Here is a 23,180-nt window from a genome sequence, read left to right as displayed (position 1 = left end):
TGCACTTGAAGTGTGCAAGCAATAATATTAGTGAACCTGTTTTAAAACTGCTTGCCTGTACTGCTTTGGTGTGTGACTCAAGGTGTACTTGCAGGGGTTCTGCTCCTCCAATAAAATTTTTAGGAGGAAAATTAGGAGAAACTCCTCTTTCTCTGGGGATGCTCTCCAAGTCTCCATATAAGATCATATTGTTTCAGTAACAGAAACTTCAAGTGAGGACATCTATGAAGTAATCTGCTTATAGGGGAAATTTCTGCCAAAATCCCTTATGAAAACATCTAATGTAATTGTTGGCCAGAGACTGGGATTTTTCCCCTTTTCTTCTTGGCTCCAGGGAGATGTCTATCCTCATCTAGTTCAACTATATTATCTCTCCTGTCCTTTACAGCATACGTACATTAGGTTGTCAGTGATACAAAGTTAACAGCTATTTTGACCTAAGTGTTCCTTGCCATGTCTGCTTTTTGTCAGGACTTGTTTATATGGTCTCCCAAAATCTTACCGATTTTGTACCAACCAGTTTGGTTCCACCTTGGTTCAGGTGGAACTTCTCCCTTCTGTACAAAAATGATCCTCTCTCTAAAACATTCCACATGTCTAATAAATTTAAAACACCCACTCATTCACACATCTATTCCCCAAGGTTCCCTGTCTTGATGGCCCTACAAGCAGAATCAAGCCAATTCAAACAAAAAAGCTACCCTGGGAACACCAATTTAAGCCTTTCTGAGAGTAATCTGGGACCTCTCACACTTTCCTGTATTACTGATACCAGTATATACCATGACAACAGAGGTTTTGTCTAAGATATCTCAATGTTGTTTTCAATTTCAGATGGAGATGCTATATATTTGCAAAAAGAACAGGAGTACATGTGGCACCTTAGAGACTAACAAATTTAAATTTGTTAGTCTCTAAGGTGCCACAAGTACTCCTGTTCTTTTTGTGGATACAGATTAACATGGCTGCTACTCTGAAACCAGTATATTTTCAGTATATTTTATACTCTTGGGGTCCCAGTGGATCCTTTGCTGCTTCATTCAAAGTGGGGCCTTACAATTCATGTTTTCTATTTATATCTGACAAGGGCTCTACGATCTTTTTGCCAAGATGTAGATTTCACCACAGTATTTGTGCTCTGGAAAACATCAGGGTGGATGGCTAATGTGCTTCACTTGGAAACAGGAAGGCGACCTGATAAGCCTTCAGAAACTTTTGATAAAGCAAAGAATATGAAAACCCACTTTCTGAGTATGGTGAGCCACTATGAGCATATAATTCTTATGCTCTCCACTGCATCAGTTCTGAGTCCAACCCAAAAAGTGTTAACTTAATAAAATCTAAGAACTATTTATTAAGATACCGGGTACGTCTACACTACGGGATTATTTTGATTTTACATAAACTGGTTTTATAAAACAGATTGTATAAAGTCGAGTGCACGCGGCCACACTAAGCACATTAATTCAGCGGCGTGCGTCCATGGTCTGAGGCTAGTGTCGATTTCCGGAGCATTGCACTGTGGGTAGCTATCCCATAGTTCCCACAGTCTCCCTCGCCCCTTAGAATTCTGGGTTGAGAGCCCAGTGGCTCATGGGGCAAAAATCATTGTCGCGGGTGGTTTTGGGTAAATGTCGTCAGTCATTCCTTTCTCCGGGAAAGCAACGGCAGACAATCATTTTGTGCCCTTTTTCCCTGGATTGCCCTGGCAGATGCCATAGCACGGCAACCATGGAGCCCATTCAGCTTTTTTTTTCTTTTATACAGTCATCATATGTGTACTGGATGCCGCAGACAGAGGCGATACTCCAGCACTACACAGCAGCATTCATTTGCTTTTGCATGATAGCAAAGACGTTCTGTACCGTCTGCTGCCAGTGTAATTTGGCAATGAGATGACGGTTATCTGTCCTTCTGTACTGTCTACTGCTATCATGGGTGCCCCTGGCCGAGATCGGCCGGGGGCGTAAAGGCAAAACTGGGAACGACTCCCTGAGTCAATCCCTCCTTTATGGTTTCTAAAAATAGAGTCAGTCCTGCCTAGAATATGGGGCCAGTGTACTAGAGAACCAGTGTATCAGAGAGAACGGCTGCTTCGTGTCAGATCCCGCAGAAATGATGAGCTACATGCCATTCACGGGGGTTGCCCCTGCAACAATCCCATCCGTTGCTTCCCTCCTCCCCAACCTTCCTGGGCTACCGTGGCAGTGTCCCCCCCCCCCATTTGTGTCATGAAGTTATAAAGAATGCAGGAATAAGAAACAGTGACTTGTTAGTGAGATTAGATGAGGGGGAGGCAGCCTCCCGGTGCTATGAGAGTCCAGGCAGGACATTAAGTGGTGCGGATGAGAAGAGTCCAACATCCCGCTGCTATGATAGTCCAGGCAGTACAGAATCTTTTCTTTACACATGAAAGGGAGGGGGCTGATGGAGCTCAGCCCCCAGTTGCTATGATGAAGACTGTTACCAGCCGTTCTGTCCCATCTACTGGGAATGACCGGGAATCATTCCTATTTTTACCCAGGCACCCCAGCCAACCTCACCTGAGGCAGGCCAGGAGCACTCACGGGCTGATGGTGACGACATATCAGTCATATTGTACCGTCTGCCACCAGGGAGGGGAGAGGAGCGGATACTGCTCTTCACTGCTGCAGCATAGCGTCTACCACCAGCATTCAGTAGACATAGGGTGACATTGAAAGAAGTCAAACAATTTCTTTCCCTTTTCTTTCACGTTGGGGGGGGGGGAATTGACGAGCTATCCCCTGAACCACGCCGGACAATGTGTTTGAACCTACAGGCATTGGGAGCTCAGCCAAGAATGCAAATACTTTTCGGAGACTGCTGGCGATTGTGGGATAGCTGGAGTCCTCAGTACTCCCTCCCTTCCCCCAGGAGCATCCATTTGAGTCTCTGGCTTCCCGTTACACTTGTCACGCAGCACTGTGTAGCCTGGAGATTTTTATTTTTTTTTCAAACGCTTTGGCATTTCGTCTTCTGTAATGGAGCTCGGATAGATCAGATCCAGTATCTCCTGTACGGTCCATGCTGGAGCTCTTTTTGGATTTGGGACTGCATTGCCACCCGTGCTGATCAGAGCTCCACGCTGGGCAAACAGAAAATGAAAATCAAAAGTTCACGGGGCTTTTCCTGTTTACCTGGCCACTGCATCCGAGTTCAGATTGCTGTCCAGAGCGGTCACAGTGGTGCACTGTGGGATACCACCCGGAGGCCAATACCGTCGATTTGCGGCCACATTAACCCTAATCTGATATGGTAATATCGATTTTAGCGCTACTCCTCTCCTTGGGGAGGAGTACAGAAACCGATTTAAAGAGCCCTTTATATTGATATAAAGGGCCTTGTAGTGTGGATGGGTACAGCGTTAAATCGGTTTAACGCTGCTAAAATCAGTTTAAACACGTAGTGTAGACCAGGCCGCCATTATCTCCATTTTCCATTGCAACCACTGAAGTCAGTTCGGGTGTCTTGCCTGATAAAAACTAAAGTTTTGTTTTCTGGGATTGGCAGCCGTGTGTACAGTTGAAGGCCTGACTTCTTATCGTCTGCCACAGCGTATTTCTGGGGCTCAAGTCACAGATGTTTTTTTCCAGTCAGGCTTTTCAATGAATATTATAGTGTTTACTTCTGGTTTTCACTGGTTTTAGTGGATTGCTTCAGGCCAATTATTTTGAAACAGGAAAACATTCAGCTATTTGGGAAGTTTTAATAATCATTAGGAAACCCCTGTGTAGGTTAACTAAATATTTTATAATACTTAAAGCAATACAGAAGAAAACGCATGAAAATCCCAAGAAAACTTAGTTTAATGAGGTGAAATTGCCTTAGGTTTGCTGCTCTAATGAACAGAAAAGTCAAGGAGTTGCTCAGACCTATCCAGTAGTTTTTCTATCACTCTGTGCTGGCATTTGCATCATTTCTTTGCTTCCTCGAATTTGAATTATTAGCAACTGGTACTTTTGAGCAGCCTGTTACAATGGATGCATCAGGAGGGCAGGGAAAATAACCTCTCAACCCCAATATGATAGCTGCCTCCTCATTTAAATACCACCCAAAGACGCAAAATCCAGAAATAAAACCTATGAGAAATTTTTTATTATCTCCCTAGACTGTTTCTGGTTCTTCCACTGTGTCTCATATTTCGATGTTCTCTCTTCTGTATTGTAAATCTCTGGTGCAGGTGGTACTCATATTTGTATTTTGCACAGTGCAGCAACATTACGGGAAACTAGCAATAACTTTATTTTTTAAAATGGCTAGCAACCTAGCTTGCCACAACCTGCCAACATCCTAATATGACAAAACTAGGGCCACCCAGAGGATTCAGGGGGCCTGAGGCAAAGCGGGGGAGCTGCGGCGCTTGTACTTACCAGGCGGTGGTCCAGGTCTTCGGTGGCATTTAGGTGGCAGGGGGCCCCTTCAGTCGCTCCACGAAAGACCTGGAGCAACTGAAGGGCCTCCCCGCTGCCGAAGACCCAGACAACTGCCGGGCCAGGGCTCACAGGGCCCCTCTGGGGCCCGGGACCTGGGGTAAATTGCCCCATTTGCCCACCCCCGCGTGGCCCTGGACAAAACAAGTCCTGAAGGAATTTTCCAGTAATATGGTGTACATGTTTACAAAAAGACATTGTTCAAAGTGCCTGTATCAATGCTGGAGTAACAATAGCAATAAAAATAGGTATTCACAGGGCCGGCTCTAACTTTTTTGCCGCCTCAAGCAAAATAATAGTGCCGCCCCACCGAACCAAAATTAATTCCACACCCCCCCCCCGAGCGCCGCCCTACCGAACCAAAAAGAAAATCAATTCCCCACCCCGTCGACCCAAGATTGGCTGCCTCTTATAAGGTGTTGCCCCAAGCACGTGTTTGGTCGGCTGGTGCCTGGAGCCAGCCCTGGGTATCCAAAACCTTGAATTTTAGTAAAATGTAAACTATTTAAGTTGCCTAATGAAATATTGGTAAAAGTGCCAATATCACCATGTTACTGAATGGAATTAACAATGTAACAAGTCAATCATCACTTAAGAACTCCAGAGTTGCTGCTCAATGGTTATTTTACCAGACGGGTGCAACAGGAATGTGACTCAGATTCACCCACTCCAAAAGGCACTTGTTATCATTTGAACTATTAAAGAACCTCCTACATGAACATAGTAGCCAAACTTGTGACCAAGTATAAAATCCACAAACTACTTTATATTAATAGTTGATACATTTCATTTAAACATACTGATGGAAAAGATTATATCCATTTGGTATGGACTCATTGTGAACTGAGGAAAAACTACTAAGAGTGCTGGTGTTTTTTCCAGGCCTGTATCAGATTATACAAGCGTGGAATTTTAATTCAGTTGCTATTAATGAAAGTGTGGAATAAATAGCAGCACTCCAAGTTAACATTGCATTTAGTTTTCTTTAATAAAGCACTCCTACTGAAATGTTAGTGTAATACAGTGTTAATCATCATAGGCTGGATTTTGTCTTTAGTATAGACCTAAATTAGGGTGGGGCATATGAAGTCTTAGGCACAATACCTCCTAGACTTCACTGTACCACTTGGGCCAGAAAAAGGACTTTGACACATCTTTTTTTGGGGTGCCACACATCTCAACCTCATAGCCCCACATGGCTAGTCAGCTTTGTGGCCAGTGCATGAGACATAATAGCTCTGCCTACTCTCCACTCACTTGTTCCTATCTGACATGCAGCCTCTGTGTTCTTTGAACTTAGCTCTCGGTAGCTCTAATGCAGCCAATTAAGGTTCACCTCTACTCTTCCATGCAGCCCCATAAGGGTTAGCCACAATTTAGATCTGAACAAGTTTTCCTTAACTTTCCATTCTCCTATACTGCATTTGATGGAATTAGAAAAAGAACAGTACACTGATTTTGACACTGTAGCTTTTCAAATCACTTAACATTCTTGGATAATTATAACCTCCTCTTGAATGTGAAGATAGAGTACCCAAGTACATATGCAGCCTTGATTTAACAAACACTTGTCTCCTGTAGCCAATCCAAGGAATTTAAGTGGCAAATTAATTACTGCAGCAAACAGAATTCACAGTATGTTAATCAATGCAAACAAATTCTATTATATTTAAATTTGTAATGAGGCTGCTCCTTTGCTCACTAAGAACACAATGACACAACCCAAGGCTGCAGCTATGAGATATTTGTAATAGTCATGCTGGGACAAAAGTGTTACTATGACTTGCTATATGCCAGCCAAATCACCAGTAACATAATTTTGCTAATATAAATTATTGAAGTTTCAATTTATAGGACTGCCTAATGTCATTATCAAACACTACTTACTTCTTGTTCCCAAACATTTTAATGGGAAATAACACTAACTGTTAAAGCTTTCGGAGCTAAGCAACAGTAGCTATTGATTAGAGTGCTTAAAATTTGTGAAGATTCTGTGAAAGCAAAAATAGTTATTTTTAAAAAAAAATTACTGTATCTTCAATATGTACACTATCTCACAAGTATCAGAGGGGTAGCCGTGTTAGTTTGGATCTGTAAAAGCAGCAAAGAATCCTGTGGCACCTTATAGACTAACAGACGTTTTGGAGCATGAGCTTTCGTGGGTCAATACCCACTTCGTCAGATGCATGTAGTGGAAATTTCCAGGGGCAGGTATATATCTATCTCACAAGGTTCTCCTTACAGTTACTCATATGAAGAAATAAATTTGTTAGTCTCTAAGGTGCCACAAGTACTCCTGTTCTTTTTTTCATATGAAGAAAGAATTGTATCAGCTATATTTAAAATTGATGTGTTTTGAACATTTTTTCTTAAAACCTTAGTAAGTACTCAGCTTAACTCTGGTCTGTTTTGATGTCAACACTTACTTTCCTTCCCCGTCTCCCTGATAACACACACACTAAACTCTAGGTACCACCAATACATGAGTTTATGGCTAGTTTGACACTTCAAAAACAATGCCATGCACTCCCCAGCAACAAGTGACATGAAACTCAAAACAAAGAGCTCTCAGGTCAGGGAAGTACTACTGCTGCCGATTTCATGGCATCCACTAAAGCAAGTGCGCCGAGTCTTCATTTATTCACTCTAATTTAAGGTTTTGCGTGCCAGTAATACATTTTAATGTTTTTAGGTCTCTTTCTATAAGTTTATAGTATATAAATATTGTTGTATGTAAAGTAAATAAGGTTTTAAAAATGTTTAAGAAGCTTCATTTACAATTAAATTAAAATGCAGAGTTCCCCAGACCAGTGGCCAGGACCTGGGCAGTGTGAGTGCCACTGAAAATCAGCTCCTGTGCCGCCTTCGGCACACGTGCCATAGGCTGCCTACCCCTGCACTAAGGCATTAAAATGCTTTCTAATTTCCTCTATTTTTTAGTTACAAATATAGAAATCTGATCCATAGTTCTCTCTCTCTCTCTCTCTCTATCTTATCTGTTATATCTGAATCGGGGGTGAGAGGGAAGAAATCCATCTTTATTAAGTTTTTTTTTAAATTCAGTTGTATCTCAGAATATAGATTGCTATTTTTCTTTTCCAGACCTGCTGTGTAGATAAATTCATGCATGGATAGACTTCTGCTCTAGGCCAGTGTATTCTGCAGTCATCCAAGGCTGCTGAACTTGCCTCTGAACGTCTAATGTGTGCGGCCACATGTAAAATCTTTCCTTGTTCTGTCTGGCATCGAAAGCATCTCGCATTACCTGACACAGTGGGGAAAGCAATGACTTGTACTCTATTAGGGACACTGTACAGGAGTACAACCATCTGTCTTAACGAACCACGACAGCTCTAGGAAGGGCACTCTACTCATTTTCAGGCTGAGCAAGTTCCAATGCTAAACTAAGGTGCATGCCTTTGTCAGAAACAAGACTGGTAGAATGGTGCTGTAAGATCCACATCAGATCTCCTATAAGGAAGATACTGTTGAGGGAGCCAAATGGACACTGCTTAGGAGAAAGAACAGTTTGAATCCCCCAACAGGAGGAGGTTTGGAAAACACCCATTAGAGGAGACAGACTATTACTCCTTTCACCACTGACAAATGCTGCAGGGCCATTACTAAGCCCATGCCTCAGTGACAAATACCCTGAACCCCTCCTGACAGCTGCCAAACCTATCTCCCTCCTACTCAGTCCCCCATACTCTAAAATATTGTCACTATGCAACTTATCATAAAAATAGAAAACAAATTTATTTTAAAAAGGTATCATCATATTCTCCTTTTCACCTTCTATCATCAGCGGCTTTTCATTTCACAGATGCAGGCTGCAGACTACAGGCCCACTTTATTGCAGAATGCACAGGCCCCCTAAGTGTGCTGGAAAGAACCACTCATTAACCGACTTAAACAGATGACAGACTCAACTTACGCTTATGAGGAGGATGTTAAAGCATCTGAAGGTTTCTCCACCCACCCGGGGTATGCTGCACAAGTGAGTTGTTCAGTCTCTGTGCCCAAATGGCAGTACGCTCATGCTAAATTTTAACCTCCTTGGACACCTACTCAATTGCTAATAATATTCTGACTATCAGATTTCACTGAACTCCCACATGTTGCTAAGAATAGAAGAGCTTCAATGGAAGATGGCACAATTACATGGTTACAGAAATATAAGGACACTTCTAGCAGCTGAATTTTTCATAATCTGGATATTTAACTCTAAGTAACCTCATTTCAGAGCTCAGCCAAGCGTAAACAACATTATCCTGTGATTACAGCCAATACCCAACTTGAATTTGAGCTCAAATTCAACTTGCAGATTTGGTCATTCTTTACATATAAAAAACCCACAAATATGTTTCAACTTAGAGAGTAATGTGCCCACTGGTCTCCATGCTATGCATCATGTAACAGCATATCAGGCCATCTGTAAAGTAATGGAGTCTCCCCTTCAAACACCCACTGTATTTATGGCTACATTTTCCCCTCCCCCAACCTCTGTGTCCTTACAACCTCCTCAGACTGTGACAAACATCCCTCATCAACCTATTTGTGAAGTTCTGTTGCCTCTGATGACTGAGCAGCCAGTGCTGGAAAAGCTAGATGATGGAGCAGAGAATTTCCAAAGTGAGAGGGGGCAACCAGATGATGCAGATTTAAAGTCTTTGTGTACTCTTCCTATTCCCTACCTCTCTGCTATGACCCTTCATGCTGCATTTTCTTACATCCCTTATCAAAGTGAATAGAGTTATTTCTAGATACATGCATTAAATCTGGCAAGGAACAGCACAGTAATTTTATCCACTTCCTCATGCTTCTCCTTTCCTATCCCTCCCTGTGTAGTCATCCCCTATAGTTTGTTCACATCTTAATTTAGATTATGAGCTCTATGGGGATCAAAATCCACCTTTATCTATATTGCAAAGTGCCAAGCATATCTATGATACTATATAGTACAACAGTGCCAATAAAACAGGACTATGGCCAGAGACTAGACATTCTGGCTGACAAAGTGAGCAAGGTTAGGATTCCTGGTAAAACAAGGCCCTATAGGTCACATACCTAAAGCCACAACTAGTAGGACAACTGATTGATAGGGTTTATAATTTCATAAACATTTTAAGGTATGTTAAAGCATGCTAAAATGAAAGTTATATTGGTGGTTAATGCAATACCACTGACTGGCTCCAACCTATATATTTTTCTTAATCATGCAGACCTTGAGACTCCTACAGAAAAAAACAGCTTCTCAGCTGAGTGAACTAAACAGATTTGCCTGCATAGTTAAGCTGTTCATTCCCCCTGCTCTGCCTGCTTACTCGGGTCCTGAAAATATGCGGAGACATCATGAGGCAACATCTGCAGGCTTACCTAGAACAGTCACCTCCACAAAGCTAAAGCACCTAATTTTAGGCCTACCAAGTTTTGATGATGTCTTGATGCTTAGTGACTGACAGCACTATGAAAAGTTTCAGGCCCCCCCAAAATTCAGTGACAAGGAAACCGCTTGTTCATGAAAACCATATGAAACAAATGAGTAAAAATATTTTAAAAATGTTCACATTTCACACAACCCTAACTGGTGCCCATCTACATCTCTGCTTTGATTTTTGTCTAATTTTTCTTTTCTGACACACAAAGATCTTTGTGAATGTAATAGTAATACTCAAAATCATGTGCTCTTTTTCTCTCTGCTCTGTGAGCACAGGACCTATTAACATTAACTTCTGGAAACCCATGAAACCTAGTATTTATGTCAAATAGAAACAGAAGAAAGTTCAATAAAGTAACTACCAGGTTCCTTGTTGCAGTCAGCCACGGCAGTCATTTTGGCCAACAGCACCAGTACAATACCCTACCTTCACAAGAAATGCCCCCTCCTAAAGATAGCAAGTTAAAAGATGGAAAGATGACTCAGGCTTGCATGGATGATTAAGAGCGCTCCATATTTCAGAGAAACGGTTTAACTTTATGGGACATATCTGAACTTCATGTTAGTGTATAATACTCACTAGTTGTCTACTCAGTGATAAAACAGTTGGTCAAAACTTCTATTAACAAGTAATTTTAATAACATTTAATGTTTTATTAACTAGCTCCAATAAAATTACATTTCATACTATTATTGGTACATCCCTTTATTTCACAGAACTTTAAAACATTAGTCCGAAGTATTTGTAGAATATTATTTGAGGATATTTTTCTCTTTTGGCCCTTCCTCTGATTATTGACATTTCTCTGTATTGAATTGGATAAACCCTGTCTTCCCACGCATCTTAAGTTACCCTAAATTTTATTTCCTATCTCTCTTTTTTTGACTGCCTTTTGCTTTGTCAGTGATTTTCAAATTATATAACCAGATTCCATATTCCTTCCTCAATGTCAATACAGATCCTTATGGCTTTCCACTAATCTCCACCCATGTTAACTTTCCTTGTATTTATTTTCTCAGGTATGTTTTCCGGCTAGACAGTATAATTCACTATTGACATAAAAAAAACTTGGTCATCTAAAGACTTTGTAGATATCCACACAAGGTAGTGCAACTATCTAAATTACAATGCTTTGTTGTCCTCCCAAACCAGACTGTAAACTTATTTATGTGGCCTCTTCGAAAACTATAAATATCAAATTAAGTGTTAAACCAGGTACTGTGATTACTGACTATAACCCATAAAGGTATGGTTGTGAATTAGCACAGAAGTTCAACACAATATATCATAAAAAGAGAACTCTGAGTAAGAAAAAAACATTTACAATCTGTCTAAATTAGAGTAACCATGGCAACTTGCAGGTAGAAGTTGTCAAAACAATCCCAATATTCAATTTCTCTACCAGATGGCATTGTTTTTCTGCCATTATATTAAAGTTTAACATTTCTTCCAAATCATGAAAATACAAGTGCTGTGCTTTTACTTTAATTTCTGCTCTTAGATTTTGATTGTGCTTGAATGGGATGGATACTACAGTTAAAACTGCAAATTTGCTTTCCTTTCATCCACCTATATTCTTTCATTATATCCACTAAAAGTTGTTCAGATACCACTGTGACAAGCATAATATCAGAACCTAGACAGATTAGACTAAAGAAAAAAAAAAATCTGTTGAGGCTCCTTGCTTGGTCTGTACCCAGATGTAGATTTGTTAATTGTTACTTTGGTAGTAGGAAAGCAGGGTGAAGGAATATACACATTACATTATTAATATCTTTTTACACAACTAAAATAGCTGATTAAGGTTTCAAACTTTTAATGTTAAGCCCTCACTGAAGAAAAATCACTGCTTACAACTTGAAAAACTATTCTAAAAGTAAGTTATAAGCATTTGGCTGCTTATTTGGATTGACAATTTCTGCTATATTTTATTTCTGTAGGTAAAAGAGTGGCAGTTGATGGCAACCTGTATTAACTATTATTGCACATAGGAGGACTATAGCAATAGTGAATGTTGCTGAGTCTGAACTGTTCTTTGCTTCACTGCTGGGTAGTTACGAATTTATGTAGAGACAGCACAGTAGTTTAAATGCTCAGAGGAGACTGTTTTCTTGGCTAACTATGAACGTTTTATACTATTGGAAAACCGAGATTCCCAACTCTCCAGGAAAGATTTATTTACAGCAGCTGATGGTTCATGAAATACTGGATTGAATAGGCATATTGGTCAAAGACTTAATTTAAGAGTCCCAGAAATGGGACAATGTAATTTTCAGGTCCTGATCTTACTGAAATCTAGGCTGTTGCCACATAAAGAAATACATTTTTGTGATAGGTTCTTCCAAAATTATGACAGCTGTGGGAAAATTCTTGACAGAACAAGAATCTTGGAAGTCGATCTGGTTTATTTAAAGAAGTGCCACCTGCCCTCTGTCCTAAGTCAAGGATGGTAAGTAAATAATTTATTCCACAAGTGTCATGACAATATGATATGGAAGCATCAAAACCAACTCCATAGTTAAGGTTGTGTTGAGCTTTATCTTTGTGTCAGGGTTAAATTCTCCTGTTCTACACTTCAGTTGTTGAATTTAATCTCCAAATTTGACATGTAATATTTTGGCAAAGTATTTACAATTTTATAGTTCCTTTTTCAAATCTTTCCCCTATTTTCCTCATGTTTACTCATTGAGTTACTCTAGCAACCACTATATGTTATCATATAGTCAAAGAGAAAGAGAGCAAGCAGGAAAGAGGTCAGAATAATCAAAGTAAAGGCAAGCTCAAACTGAACCTTAGCTCGGTAAGCTAAAAAAAGAACCAAATTATTTGGTTTCAATCACATATGCACAGAGTGAGGCATAAAGTAACTGACCACAAGGAAAGTATTCAAGTTTCATATTGCCTTAGGTTTTCCTTGTTTGCCTCTTTATTTATGGGCAGAGACTTGAGTCAGAATCAGACATTCCACAATTCAGCTTTTCATTGACTTGCCTTCTGAGTTCAACTTCCTTTTTGGACAGAAATTGTTTCTCTGAAGTGCTTCATGCAGAAATCATAATGTACACAGTAAAATTACTGCACAAACAAAAACTATGAATTATAATCGCCCTAAAAAAGGCAGAGAACAATTATCATGCCCCATTTTGCTTAGACAGGAACAAGCAAAAATAAGCAAATATTTTCCACATTTCCTGCAAATCTCACATGCTGATCTCAGCCCTTGCGTCATCTGTGTGTAAAGGAGCAAGTTAAAGAAGTGAGCAACCTGAGCTGAATTTTCTGTAGTTTTCAGTCAGTTCTAACATTTGATCCATTATTGGATTTGATCCATTATTAAATTTAATTGGTCATTGTCACTGAGAAAGTTACTCTTTTTCTACTCGAAATATAATAAGCTCTCCAGTGAAACAGGCAATCTGAAGTGCTTCAGGGTACATGGAAACACTTAGCTTTGACTTAAACCACCCAGTCAGATAAAGGATATTTTTTAACATTAGCTCCAAATGTTAAAATTTGAGGGGCAGGTTTTCTGGCCAAATTCTCAACATTGGAAAAATGAATGCTCCTCTATTAAAAGAGTGAGAGAATGGGTAAAAGTCCAAATATTTGCCTTTTCAGCTTGCCAGAAAGTGGTGTGTGGGGGACAGGGGGGACTAGTCTGGCCATGTACCTTCAAAGTTAGAGTTATAGCAAGCAAAACTATATGTATTCTCAGCACCCCAAACAACTGAAACCAAAATATGCTGTCAGTCACACGAGAGTATCTTTTGTAAAGTGAAAAGTGTAACAAAAATAGTTAAACCAACTTATTAGCATGGGCAAACAGACCCAGCCAAATAAATATGGATGATCTCACACTCTTACTTGCATTGGTACTTGTGAAACATGTAATTTGGACCAAAAAAGTGCTGATTGAGAAAAAACCTAACATCATAATTAAGACACCACTAAAAAGAGCTTTAACAGGCTATTCCTACTTGCCCTGCGAAAGAAGTGGAACACAAGGTCTTGCTCCTGTTTTAACAGAAGTCAAACACAAAACTCCCATTGACTTCAATGGGAGCACAAAATGGGCCTTAAATTAGGAAGCTTTCATCCAATGGAAAAAAGGTAGTGTAAGCATTCACACTTTACACAGAAGCTACAATTGGTCATCTGCAAGCTTTTACCAAAGTCTAACTAAAATAGGTCTTGCAAGCTCACTGGAGCAAAAACACATTTGTGAGGAAAGTGTATGCTAACCTTCCGAAAAGCCAAGCTTCCTTAGTGGCTTTATCGTTCACAGCCAGAGACTGGGTGAGACTTAGGGCTTGCCCACACTGGGAAAACATGCTGGTGCACACTAACTACTCACACTATGTACCTTTATGCACATTAACTTAATGCATTTTGGAAGCTTAAGCTAAACCATATGAGGTCACTCAGTGTGCAAAAAGTGTCCACGCAGGGAGTTAATGTGGCGTAGCAAGTAGTTTTCAAGTCACACCCTAGCTTGTCATGTACTAGCTTTCCCATGTACACAAGCCCTTAGTCTATGGCAAGCAAAGCGGGAAAGGACAGGAGGCATAAAGTCTTCTTCCAACAACATACAAATAACATTTCTACATGCAAGATGGAGTTTCTTTTTATGCAGCTAAGAGCCAGAGGCATCCCAAGGCTCCCATCTGGGACTACGGGCCCAGAAAGATTCAGGGCTTCCTTAGAAAATTGTGAATTTTGTCATTATTTATGGGAAATTGCTAAATTAAATAAAACCAAAAGAAGAGCAAACAGCAAAATCTGCTTTTCACAAATTACAATAGGTGAGGGTGAGCTCAGGATATTCAAGGATTAGTGTCACATGCAGTTAAATTCAGCCTTGTTTCCTATTTAAGTGTTTTGAGGGGCACAAGATCTCTGGCATCTACCATTTACCACTTTTAGTCCATCAGTAATTAATGGTTTGTCACCCATATGCTACTGGGCCAATACTCCTGTTATGGGATCAGTGAGTAACAGCCAAGTTCTTATCATCCAAAGTCATTTAAAACTTCTAATCCGAGATCGGATCATAAGCCTGAAAATACATCCAGTCTGATAAAACTAATCCACTGTTTTCCTCTTATTAGACTTACAACTTTGGCTCTAAATGTATCTAAAACAAAATTGTATTTCTGGAAATAATACAGGGAGGCCAGCTCAGAGACCTACTTGCCCAGGAAGTACTCTGCATTGTGGTAGACCTGGATTAAATTCTAGCTCTGTTCTTTTACCCACTGGGCTGGAAGTGCTACAGAGAGGAAATTCAACCAGCGCAATGGAAAATAAATTGTATGGTGTCACTCAATTTTAACTTCTAAAAGCAGATTAAGGAATAAGGTTGTCTGGCTCCAGCTAGAACCCATTATGTTTCTTGGCCCAAAGGATGAAGTGCATAAAGTGCATGAGGAAAGAATGGTATGGGAAGTTCTCGGTGCCATAAAAAAACTTGGGAAGAAAAGCAAACATACAAGAACTGTCATCTTGATAGATTAATCTTAATATACATACACAAGCATTAACCAGGTTCTCTCTACATGTTCATTAGGAACAAATGCTGTATTCTTCAAATGATTGATTTACAGTCACCACATACAATCGCAGCAGTAAGAGAAGGAAAATAGTTACTAGAGGTTCTCAGACAGTGGTACATGGACCACTGTTTTTGTAAAAAGAATTGACTGGTCACAAATGTGTTGGATTTCCTTATTACAAGCCACTAAATTAAATTAAATGCTAAAAATGTATTCAATACTTGCCTAATACATCCTCCTTTTCCTGTTTCATGACAAAGAACGGGTGGAGAGCTGATCCATGACACCTCCAATCTATTTGTTTATCTAGCCCATGCTCCTGCCAGGGCAGGTGTGCTCCTCACTTGTTAGTAGATTGGCTAGTCAACTCTAAAATGTCACCACGCTGGGTTCGGTAGTGTATTTTAAAAATAATGTACTGAAATGCGGGCTTATGGTAAAAAGTTTTGAAAACATATGGAAATTAAAATTCTAGAGGTTATTCAGCAATTATTTTATATACCAAAAGAATGATATAACCATTATCAACATAGATTATATTAATGAGAGAAATCAGCATGATTTACCAGTTTTAGAGATTATGGTTATTTTCCATCTTCTCAAAGGATTGCCCAGATTGCAGTATAACATGCAAGCATCATCACTTATCATTTGAATGTTTTCTCATAGCAGAACAGCTCATGATATAACAAACCATCTGTTCAGTGTGATATTATTGGGAGTTTGCAAGGAATATATGGTGTCTTAGAGAACAAAGGGGACTAGTGTTAAATCCCTCATCACAGTTCAGGAGGAGTTATTCAAAGAATAAGGTTTCAAAAATATTGGACCAATGGAATGATATATGCCTCAAAAATATTTGGCACGCAAACTATTCCACAAGATATGATGAAAATTGCTTATCTTATCATAGCCCCTTCAACATAAATTTGAATATGAAACTACATGAAACTTCAAGATTGAAGTGCAAATTTAGGGAGTAACATAAAAGCGTTATATATAATTCGATGGCATGAATGCAAGACAAAACTTCCATATGTATCTATATTTCTGAACACTCCACATAAAACCCTTTGCGTGGGAAAAATATAGTGCAGCGTATATTTTAGAAAACATATACTGCAGCTAACTACCTGACATATTATTAAGCTGTTTTGTATTTGCATGAAGACTTTCACCCTAAAGAATCCCAAGTTGTTTCACAAACTATGGACAATGAATTCAAGTATTTAGGCACTTGAATTCTTAGTGACTTCAAAAGGCAGTGCAGGCACTGACCATCTCTGTAAATCAGACCCTTTATTCAGGTGCCTTTCTTTAGGCACCCCACATTTTGAAAATTTGTTCTGTATACATAGAGTACCACTGAAATCCAGGCAACCTGTTTTGAAAACTACCACCATCAAGAAAGCAGAGCCAGTGGGGATGCAGTTGTTACCCTGGGTGAGGGCAAAAGGAGAAATTGTGGCCAAGTACTTTGGGTCGCTTGCTGGTGGTTTCTCTGCAGCTTGAGGTCTTCAAACCAATTTTGAGGATTTCAATAACTCGGTCCTGGGATAGGGGTTGTTATAAAATTGGATGGGTGGGGTTCTGTGGCCTGCCTTGTGTAGGAGGTCAGACTAGATGATCAGATTGGTCCCTTCTGACCTATGAGTCTATGACAAAAACTCCTACCCTTGTAAGTAGTGCTATAGGATCTTCAGCATACACACAGACAGGACTGTGGATTTTAAAGCCTCATTCTGAATCACTGGATTGTATGTGATTTAGAGTATTTAAGATATGCAAATTTGAATACATCAGAGATCTAACTTAACTCTGTGCTCATTTAAACCTACTTAAAATTCATACTATCCTCAAAATGCTTAAAATTTGAGATTAGACAAAATTAATTTTGAGATCCTCCTGGTAAAACAAATGAAAACGCATTAGGCCTTTTTTGAAAAGCTCTTAATTATGCTCTTGAGTTAAGCTTCCTTCTCTGCAAACAGAAAACCTAAGCCTAAAATTTCCTGATATACCTTTTTCATTGAATCAAAAGAATATTCAGATAATATTACAGTGACAGCATAGGCTTTTAGTATGGCAGTTAGTAAAAGTCACACCCAAAAAGTTATTTTCCATGGACTACTAGAACTCATTTCTTTAGTGGACAGTGACCATAATATACTACAGTATTTACACATTTATTTTTAATGCCTTTCAAATTCATTGCATTACAAAACTCTTTACATGGTTAAACAACAGCAAGAGAGATTAACAGACCAGAGGATCTGCAGCTCACATCAAGAAAGGTGTTTCCTTTCCTGGCCCTGCATTCCCTGTGATCCAGCTGTAATGTGGATACCTCCTCCCAAGCTGTCCCTCATGCTTGGAACACACTCCTTCAAACTGCTTCCAAAGTCACTACTCATAACTTTCAAATCCTGCCTACAAGCTTACTCTTACCATCTCTTCTATAGTGAGTTCTGGGAAAGAGGTAATTTTTTTTCTTTAAAAAGTGATCCTTAACATCTATTCATAAACCTGTCTTAACAAGCAACTATGTGATCTTTTGACTCTCTCTCTCTTTCCTGTAATATCCTTCAAACACTTGTTGCTTGCATCCTTCACTTTTTGTCTCATATTATACTTGGATTGTGTGCTCTTTGAAGCTGGGGCCATGTTTTTACTTGTTTTGTGAGTTGGCTAGCATATGTCCAGGCTCTTGAAGAATAACCAACAACAGCAGAAGAGATGCATCTTCAGCAGAGATCTGAAAAGATATGGAGAGATACAGGAAAGCTATTTCAGACAGCGGGAGGAACAGAGAAGGCTACTGGAAACTGTAGCTAGATTACATGTAAGGATTCAAGAGGCTGAGATGAACACAAGGAGGGGAATATAGGGCAGAACTGGAACAAGATTTCGAAATGATTTCACACAAACCTTTGCCCCTTGTAAAATCTAAGAGTGATACTAAGAGACTACAGTATTTTAACAAATTAATTTCGGCACCCAAGGTACTCAAAAAGTCCCCATTGTCAAACACCTAGCATGTCAGAATTAACAATAAATCAGGTACCAGTCTTGAAGTAACCTGAAATAACTGGCACAAAAATTCCATGATGTATAAAGCCAGAAAATATTTAACAAGTTTCCTTCTACACCTCATTCTAGTTTGCAAGAAGTCCATTTTCCTCTGAATAGAGCTGGGCAAATAGTCGGAAAATTAGTGAACGTGATCACTAAATGCTACTTGCCAAACCTACATGCCATTAAATCTGATCAAAAAGTGGGGGCCTTAAACATAGTTGCTTTTCTGTGAAAATTTTAGGAGGAGCTTTTATTCATATGACTACAGATATTTTGCAAGAATTATCATATTTCCACCAACAGTGCCCCTACACCCAGTGACCAGTAAATCTAGCTCCTCTCTCCCTTGTTCAGTCAGGAAGAAACAGCCATTTTAAATAATGGAGTTCAAATACATAGCAAATATAATCCTTTTCTTGGGGAACAGAGGACAAGAAACATTTCAAAATGCTCCAAATTTTTCAGGCCTCCTATCTCTTGGCCTCTCTTCCCACAATGAAGTGATTTCTCCCAGGTACATACAAACACTCTCAAAGAGCCAAAGGCTCAGTGACTTATTCAAGCATTGCTCATATGTGTCAAGCTTATATCATCCAAAAGAGAACAAAAGTCATCCTATATGACATAGGTGGTCAAGTCACACAGCCAGAGTATTGAATTCTAACTACAAATACTCTAAGATGTATTTGATGCAAGCAGTTCATGAACAACTCAGTTTTAGAACTCGTAGTTTTGCAAACTTATTTGAGTCTATATGAACAATTGCAAAGAACTGTTTGAATCACGGAAAACATTTACAAATAAATTTGTGACTCACAATTTGTGACAACTACTCTATTCAATTTAGCTCATACAGAGAATAAATTATTCATGAACAGATTTGCTATGATTAACAAGAACAAAGTTGTTGAATATATTATTCATTCATCTTTGTGAGAATAAACTGAGGAAATCAGATTGGTTCATGGTCAGTTTGTAGAGACAAAAATGGGCCAAATAAGAAACACGTAAGAACAGGAACAGTTAAACCAGCTATTTCTGTGAAAAAGTTGCAAGGCTTTTCACCCACAAAGGGGCAGAGAGAAGAGAATGAAATGGCAAATACTATTTGTAAATCCTTGGAGCTCAGTAACCTTTATAGGATTTTCCATCAGCAATTGACACCCAACAGAAGCGCGCACAGCCTAGATTTCAAACAGTAAAATACTTTGGATAGCAAAAGTGACTGGTGGATTGCAGAATGACAGCACTGAAGACATGTTTCATTAGCAATGCATCCTATTCTGTATTTATTCAGTCTGCGTGGGTGTGCCTTCTGCTTAACCATCTGATGTGTGATCTGAAAATGTCTACCCAGTGCTTAAGTTGGTTTTGGTATTTTTTTTTTAAACACTTTTGAAATCACTGCACTTTATAAGAGCAAACTTTATTACAAGTTATGATGTTGAATGCAAAGTATGTGAAAATAGTTTTTTGCTTATTTGTAGACAGTAATCTCAGCCACTTCTGCTAATTTGTTATTGGTATTCTCTAGCTTTAATAAATAAAATGTTAAAATGGTTTTGTAAAAGAAAGTCTTTCTAAAAAGCTACATTTCTATGAGTTTATGACAAACATTCACTTTCCTGTAAGCGACTCTGAGCCAGTCATACCTACTAACAAAAAAGTTTCACACTGGTCTCGATTGAGAGATTTATATTCCTTCCCTACATGGATTTTACTCAGATCGTTAAAGACAACTATCCCATTATTCTTAATACTGTGGAACATTTAACAATTGCAGGTAGACATATATACGCTAGCTCTGCTAGTGCACTAAAAATAACAGTGCAGCCATGGTGGCACAGGTAATGGCTCGGGCTAGCTGCTGGAATATGAACCTGGGGGTTGGGTGGGATTGTATTTTGGTGACTAGCCTGAGCCATCACCCATTATACCATGGTCATGCTACTGTTTTTAGCACACCAGCTTGAGGAAAGAGCTGAAGCATGTCTACCTGAGCAGAGAATCACACCTCCCCACTGCTGTATAGACATACCCACAGAAGTTAGAGTTGAAAAACATCTTGGATGAGATTTTCAATATCTTGTAAGTGACATTAAAGCACAAGTCATAAGTTTCAAAGGGACTCATGCTCCTAAATCACTTAAGTGCTTTTGAAAATCCCACCCCTCACCTAGTCTGACCCCTACTTGTGCAGTAGATGCCTCCAGTTCCATGAAGGCCCCTGAGTGTCCCTCTCTTTCTGCTTAGTCCATTCTTCCACCTATCTTGTACTGGCTTCATTAGGCTGGATGTGTCACTCAAACAATTTTCTTTTAAATGTTTCAGTCATCCAATAGAGATCCAGAAAATTAACAAGCAATTAAGTTGGCCAGTTTCGCAACAGGACTATTGAATAGCATACATTGAAAGAACAATTCATGAAAACCTCATTGCTTGTTGTTTGTTTGGTATACAGAAATCAGAATGGATTCGCAAACAGCATAAAGGGCTACATTAATTGGACAATCTGACTACCTCTAGTTCCTAGATCCATGTTAATAAAGGTATCAGTTAGTCTGAAGACCACCAAAACAGTTTGAAAGGAGAGAAGTTTAAAAAGAGAAATGGAAGGAAAACATAAGGAATCTATTGCCACTGTAAAACAGTTGGAAAATACAGAAAACGTACTTTGCATCTATTATTAATATCAATTTAAAATTGCACATGAAAAGCTCAGTGATCAAAGTTAAAACAGCCATTACCCATGCAACTACCTTTCTATTCCATTCCATCTAGGTTGTGACGCCATGCCCACCAATGTGGCAAATGTGTGATGGCTTAGTCACTGTAGTGATGAGTATTACAAAACATTGCGAGGGTGGAACACAAGCTACACACTTTCCTACATAGTTTTCAGCCTATAAGATAATATTGCCCCAAAATAGCCCTCCTAGAGTTTCATATGAGAGTTAAAAGCCAGAAAGTTAGCCAACAAAAAGCTTTGAATATGAAGCAAAAAAAAATTATTATTTTTTAAAAGGCAGCTCAAAAGACACCATGCATGTCTGTCTCCTAATAGGAATATTCCCTTTTATATGGACTATTAGGGACTAAAAGCAAATGGGAGTTGAGGATGAGAGATAGAAAATAGGAAGAGGATAAGAAACAGACATTCATCAGCACTCAAAGTTAGGCCAGAACTCTCAGAGCTCACATAGTAGCATCAAGGCCAGAGATCAGCAGCAATAGTTTTCAAAGATACAGAACAAATCATAAAGAAGCAGAGGAAAAGAGATAAATTTAAGCATAAAGTTTTTTAGAAGCACACTAGCTCAGCAGTGAATTAAGGTTTTGTGAATTTAAATATTTAGCTTGTCTGATTCTTACTCCATAAATATCACATAGTAGCTAAGCTAAGCTTTTCTTCATTTAAAAACAAGTTATACACAAGCGAAAAACCCAATAGGGTTATCTATTTTGTCTGCATGAAAAAGTTAGCAAATCTGGAAGAGCAATTAAGTTTGCTTCTTTGAATAAGCAGACAGACAAAAAGTCTATTGGGTTTTTAAATTTCTGTTAACATCTGTTGCACTGTGGAGTTACACACTTTGCCTTACCTACACATAATGGAAGTTTTTCACAAATTTCCCGCTATTACTAACACCAGTTCAGTTCCTCTAGTAGTAGCTATGCTGGTGGTCAGTGTTGAAGAGTCTCCAGCTGCTATGCCATCCTTCCTGCAAGGTGCTGAGCACTGTCATACAACTTTCATAGTGCCAGTTTGTTCTTCCATTCACCTTTCCCTGTCCCTTCTCACTCATTTTTAAGAAAAATGTTTTTAAAAAGGACTACATTAATGCAGGACCTGTACCAATACCCCATAGCTGGAAGACCAAATCTAGTCACCAGGGTAAAATTAGCATGAAAAATGCTCATTCAGCTTCATCCCTTCTGCAATTTTGAACGAACAACAGTTGTAGCATCTTGCTTATGGGATTTTTATTTACCATATTTTCAAGACAGTCAGTCAATTTTTGCTTTTTGTTATACCTCTTTCCCTTCCTGGCTTCACTTCAACCTTTTCTTTCCCAGAATAGATCATAAGAGAAAGTTACTCACCTTGCAGTAACTGAAGTTCGAGATGTGTGTCCTTGTGGGTGCTCCCCTGTAGGTGACGGTGCATCATGGCGTCATTGATCAGAGATTTTCGGTAGCAGTGCCTGGTCGGGACGCACGCACTCAGTTGGTATCTCCCATCCCATTAGAATCTTCCTGAGTGTGTGCGTTCCACACCCGCCTCAGTTCCTTCTCTACCGTGGATAAATAATACTAGTACTCCAAAGTAGAGGGGAGGAGAGCAGGGAGTGGAGCACCCACAGGGACACACATCTCGAAGAACTTCAGTTACTGAAAAGTGAGTAACTTTCTTTCCTTCTTCAAGTGCTGTCCCTGTGGGTGCTCCACTGTAGCTGAATATGAAGTAGTACCCACTATGGTTGGTGGGATTATGGAGTTATGTGAGGAACAAAGCTAGACAGTACTGTATGGCTGACTATGCTGTCTGCCGTAGTATCCCATGTGATAGCATAATGTTTGGCAAATGTGTGGTCAAATGTCCACATGGCCACCTTGCGTATGTCTGTAACAGGTACGTTGTGGAGGAAGGCAATGGATGTTGA

At 39.4% G+C, this 23,180-nt stretch overlaps 1 protein-coding gene across 15 annotated transcripts in view; it reads right to left on the bottom strand.

The window, feature by feature from the left end:
- LMO7 (LIM domain 7) overlaps positions 1 to 23,180 on the bottom strand; it is a 197,556-nt gene that overhangs the window by 53,812 nt on the left and 120,564 nt on the right. The window contains exon 3 of one of the 15 annotated variants that reach the window (XM_030566720.1): positions 18,114 to 18,196. The exons of the other annotated variants lie outside the window; for them this stretch is intronic. Within the exon in view, the coding sequence (XP_030422580.1) occupies positions 18,114 to 18,136 (23 nt within the window). The 5' untranslated portion in view covers positions 18,137 to 18,196. The remainder of the gene's footprint in view (positions 1 to 18,113; positions 18,197 to 23,180) is intronic. 15 annotated transcript variants of the gene reach the window in all.

This window comes from Gopherus evgoodei, chromosome 1 (assembly GCF_007399415.2).
Source record: "Gopherus evgoodei ecotype Sinaloan lineage chromosome 1, rGopEvg1_v1.p, whole genome shotgun sequence".
NCBI lineage: Eukaryota > Metazoa > Chordata > Testudines > Testudinidae > Gopherus > Gopherus evgoodei.
This window is presented reverse-complemented; position numbering and strand designations above follow the sequence as displayed.